Here is a 4,485-nt window from a genome sequence, read left to right as displayed (position 1 = left end):
ATCATAGTAGTATGCTTTTTTAAAATATTTTTTTATAGCTACCCAGTGAGTTCCACGATTTTTATACGAGTCTAAATTAACTATATTAATAGTTATACTATACTAAATTAAATATATTATATTGCAGTATTTAGAACTTAATTTTGTATTAAATTACCTTGATATGTAGAAGTCGAGGGTATATATCGGTGATTATTATTGTAATTTGATGTATGGGTTATAACACTTGGTCGAAGTTGTTCCTGTTGTTGATCTCTTAATAGAATTTCATTTTTTTTATTATTAACAACTGAAAAAAAAAANTTTTTTTATTATTAACAACTGAAAAAAAAAAATATATATATATACATATCATCGTATATGATTTAGTATAATTTTTTAAATAAAATGATCCAGAAAGTTACTCACTGTGTTTGTTAAAATGTTTTTTTAGATCTCCTGGATACTTAAAATCTGCTTGACAAATTAAACATGGGTGACGGATACCAGTGTGGGTTTTCTCATGACGTTTTAAATTTTGCATTAAAGTAAAAGATTTTGTGCACTTACTTCCAAAATAATTACAATTTTAAAAATCAGTAATTTTTGACATTTTTTTCTTAACACTACCATAACTTTTTCAAAAATGAAATTTTTATATAGATGTTTGATGTCTTTACCTATCATTTGGTATATCTATTTATAAATTTAACCCTTTACCAGCCTACAGTAGGGAATTCAAAATGACAACTTTTTTACAAAAAATTAACTTTTGAAAGTGTTCCGGAAATACTGACGATTATATATATATATATTAAATCAAAGCTAATGTAACATACTTAATTTTGGGAAAAAAAAATTTCGGACTTTATTTTGTCTTCACGGTGTAAATGGGTACAACTTGGCCAAAAAATGGCTAACAATAATAATAATAATAATAATAAAAATATATAATTTATTATATATTATTATTTATTATACCTAAAACAATTCAAATTTTATAAAAAATATAATACTATTAACAGTTTTACCAAAAATTACAGCTTCATATATTATAGGTAAAACTAACTAAACGTTGAAAAAAATTTATGAAATAATAAACTACACAAAATGTCAACTTTTATACAAATTAAACACAATATTCATAATGTCAGACAATATTTAAAAAAAAAACATTTTTATTAAGACTAAACGTTATTTAAACAAATAAGTATGCGAACAGTTATAATTAATTATCGTTCAAGTATTTAAAATATAATAGTGTCACTAATTTAATATCATTGATAATTTTTGTAACTGATAGAGGAATTATACAATATTATTGTAAAATATTTGCACAATAATATGTATTGTACAACAGTCTCTACTGCTTTGTCTTCTGCCCAATCAGAGAGCTTGATTTTTTTTTCCATTGTTCNTATATATATATATATATTAAAAATACATTAAATCAAATAATTCCCCTATTTCTGCAGCATGTATGAGCAATGAATTTGTGTGGGAGTCATTGTCATTACTCCATAGATTAGTCTCAATCGGGGCTATTGTAAAATAATAATAATAATAATAAATATTAAATCTAATTTAAGACATAATTGTTTCATATATTTAAGTACCTTACCATTTATCATATCATTGTGAACAAGTTCAGGGGGGATGTTTTGAGTCGAGTGGGCAATTGGTTCATCAAATTCCGACAACGAATGAATATGTGGTGGTGGTGCACGGTCTAGGAGAGAATCGGTGTGATTACACAGATTAATCTCCCTAACCGAAACTATAATAGTAATAAAGCAAATATTTAGTTTAACACAAAATTTTATTAATTTATCATTATATTTAATTAACTTACCTATATCAGAAAATACCGGTTCGTTTATTATCTCCCCCTGTATAAGCTCAGGGAACATATCCGAACTCGAGGAGGTGATATGTTCATCGTCATCATTGCTCACCGTATCACGTGATTCAATTATTGGTCTATGATTCGTGATTGAATCGAAGAAATAGATTGAATCATTTGAGTTCTGTGTCTATAATTAATTTTAAATATTTAATTTATTACATTAATTTTATACATTTTTTTAAAATAATACTCACTATTGCACCGTATTCACTAAACGACAGTTGAATTCCTAATTCGTTGTCTGGGTTAACCATTAAGTTACCGAAAACATCTCGGTAAATTGGGGAGTTGTTTTCACGAGGTTCATATCTAATATTATTTAAAATATTAAAAAACTCCTCGCCACCGTATTCTGGTGTATTCTAAAAAAATAGTAATAATTTTTTTATCATATATTTTTTAATAAGTTAATAAAATTAACACTTACGTTAGTCATGATGATATTATTCTTAATATCTTTTTCGTGATGTTGTAAAGAAAATGTAGTTGTTATAAAACACCTAAATCGTGAACCAACTAAATGATACAAAAACCATAGGATGCTGCGTTTTTATATGATTTAGCAAGAATAAGATGAGTATACACATACACACACACATAACCATTATTATCATTATTGGATTTACTAGTTTTACTAAACAAAATGCTTTAACACGTGAGAAGAAAAATATTATATGTCTAGACTGAATAATACATAATTCAGTAAAATTTTCAAGAAATAGATTAATCCATGGTACCCTGGAGGGTTAATTCCCACGATCGGTAGGGAAGAAAAGACTATTTCAAATACGTCGTCTGTGTATGGAACTAAAGACATGGTCATCGAGGGTCATACCTTTTTAGCTATCCTACCGTTTGTTAACACAAAACATAGGTCTATAGGATAACATTTTCAAATAATAATAATAATAATAATAATAATAATAATTTTTTTAATATAATATATCATATTATTATTGAAAATACGATATCCCAAGATATCTTCATCGTCATGTATACTTTCAGAAAACCTCTCTGTGTGCATGAATGTAAAAAGGCAAATAGGACACTAGAATACCTACCCCCGGACTAGGTACATGATTTTACTGCTCTAATACCTACAGACAACAGAATTTGATGAAGTACTCTATGCTGTCAACCTACCCAAAATACAGAAAAATTATATATATATTATATTTTATTATATGTTATAAATATTAGAGTATTTCTATACCTAACTATAACCGTTGATTTCTTTTAGTATCCAAACAATGAGTTTGACAATGAAAAAAAACGTCAACATCATTTGATTTAATTCTATTGACTTCAATAGGCTACACAGGTATTCAATAATATAATAAATTATTATTATCAGGTAATAATAATTTTTACTCAAAACATCACCAAAAACCCAGTGAAATACATACGTATTTAACAATTTTCAATCAATTCGTTTTAAAAATCTCTAATAATAATAATAATAATTTAAAAACACTGTTATCATATTCATGATAATTAAATTAACACACAACGGTCCACAACTAGTATATAAAACGTTTTATCAAGAATAGTTGTGACGTCATGTATGTAACAACGCATACTATCGTCATCACCACCATCGCCGCCCCCGCGAAAGAATTTTCTAGATGATGCTTATTGTGTTAGAAAATTATATTTAATAATCAGCCATAATCAGCTAATCTGCCATCAGGCTATTGTGTTAGTAAAAAGAAAAATATACTACTCAGGTGGTAGCACTTTGGACACCTCTGTGGGGGGAGATAGTCTTCCCACGGGTTGACTATGGGAGCCACTAGAAGGGCCTATTGAAACGGCGATAAAATTAGCGCCACTTTCTATACCGCAGTTTTCTGGCGAGTATACCGAGTGGTCCGCGTTTGAAGGAATATTTAAAGCAATTGTGCATGAAAACACGGCCTTATCAGACGTACAGCGGTTTTTTTATCTGCCATTATCTCTAACAGGAGAGGCAGCCAAGGTAATACATAGTTTAGAAACCACTGCGANAATACATAGTTTGGAAACCACTGCGGCGCAATATAAAATAGCATGGAGTAGGCTAACAGAGCGCTATAACAACCGCATAGTGCTAATTCAAGTTCATGTGCGCGCCCTGTTTGATTTGGAGCCATTAAAAAGAGAATCGGGTTCTGCGTTACGTACGTTAACTGACACAATTGTCAATCATATAAATGCGTTAGAAACATTAGGTCAAAGGCCCCAACAGCGCGGAGCGATTTGAATACATTTAATTTTATCGAAGCTAGACCCAACTTCAGTGAGGAAATGGGAAGTATTTTCTGCGGAAGAAGAAGAACTAGAAGCACAGACTCTTTTAAAGTTTTTGAAACCTCGTTTTCGAATTTTAGAGGCTGTTAATATGGGAAAACAGGAAAAAGAGTTTAAACGGCCTATAGCAAGAAACAAATTTTATAGGTCTAACGGATTTGCAGTTACAAGTGAACTATGTTTTATTTGTAAACAAGCGCATACAGTGTATAAATGTTCGACACTTTTAAGTCTAAGTGTGAGAGAGAGAATTAAAAAGATAGCTGATTTAAATCTCTGTAAAATTTGTTTACGAGTGCATGCAGTCGAAC

The 4,485-nt window shown here is 29.2% G+C and overlaps 1 protein-coding gene across 1 annotated transcript; it reads right to left on the bottom strand.

The window, feature by feature from the left end:
- Nucleotides 1-1,413: 1,413 nt before the first annotated feature.
- Nucleotides 1,414-3,605, bottom strand: LOC126909018 (uncharacterized). The gene is made up of 5 exons (XM_050691377.1): nucleotides 2,313-3,605; nucleotides 2,080-2,247; nucleotides 1,832-2,012; nucleotides 1,601-1,756; nucleotides 1,414-1,520 (listed from the first exon to the last, which is right to left on the bottom strand). Exons 1-5 carry the CDS (start codon nucleotides 2,319-2,321, stop codon nucleotides 1,414-1,416), a joined length of 621 nt encoding a protein of 206 aa, XP_050547334.1. The 5' UTR covers nucleotides 2,322-3,605.
- Nucleotides 3,606-4,485: the final 880 nt, after the last annotated feature.

This window comes from Daktulosphaira vitifoliae, unplaced genomic scaffold (assembly GCF_025091365.1).
Source record: "Daktulosphaira vitifoliae isolate Bord-2020 unplaced genomic scaffold, ASM2509136v1 Scaffold_77, whole genome shotgun sequence".
Taxonomy (NCBI): Eukaryota; Metazoa; Arthropoda; class Insecta; order Hemiptera; family Phylloxeridae; genus Daktulosphaira; species Daktulosphaira vitifoliae.
Note: the sequence above shows the minus strand (reverse complement) of the source record. Positions and strands in the feature narration are given on the sequence as shown.

Excerpts from the sequence above, each read along its gene's own strand:
- LOC126909018 (XM_050691377.1), bottom strand. Across the intron at positions 2,013-2,079 it reads TTAGTGAATACGGTGCAATA|ACACAGAACTCAAATGATTC; the intron begins GTGAGTATTATT and ends AATTAATTATAG. Across the intron at positions 1,521-1,600 it reads TCACAATGATATGATAAATG|CCCCGATTGAGACTAATCTA; the intron begins GTAAGGTACTTA and ends ATTTTACAATAG.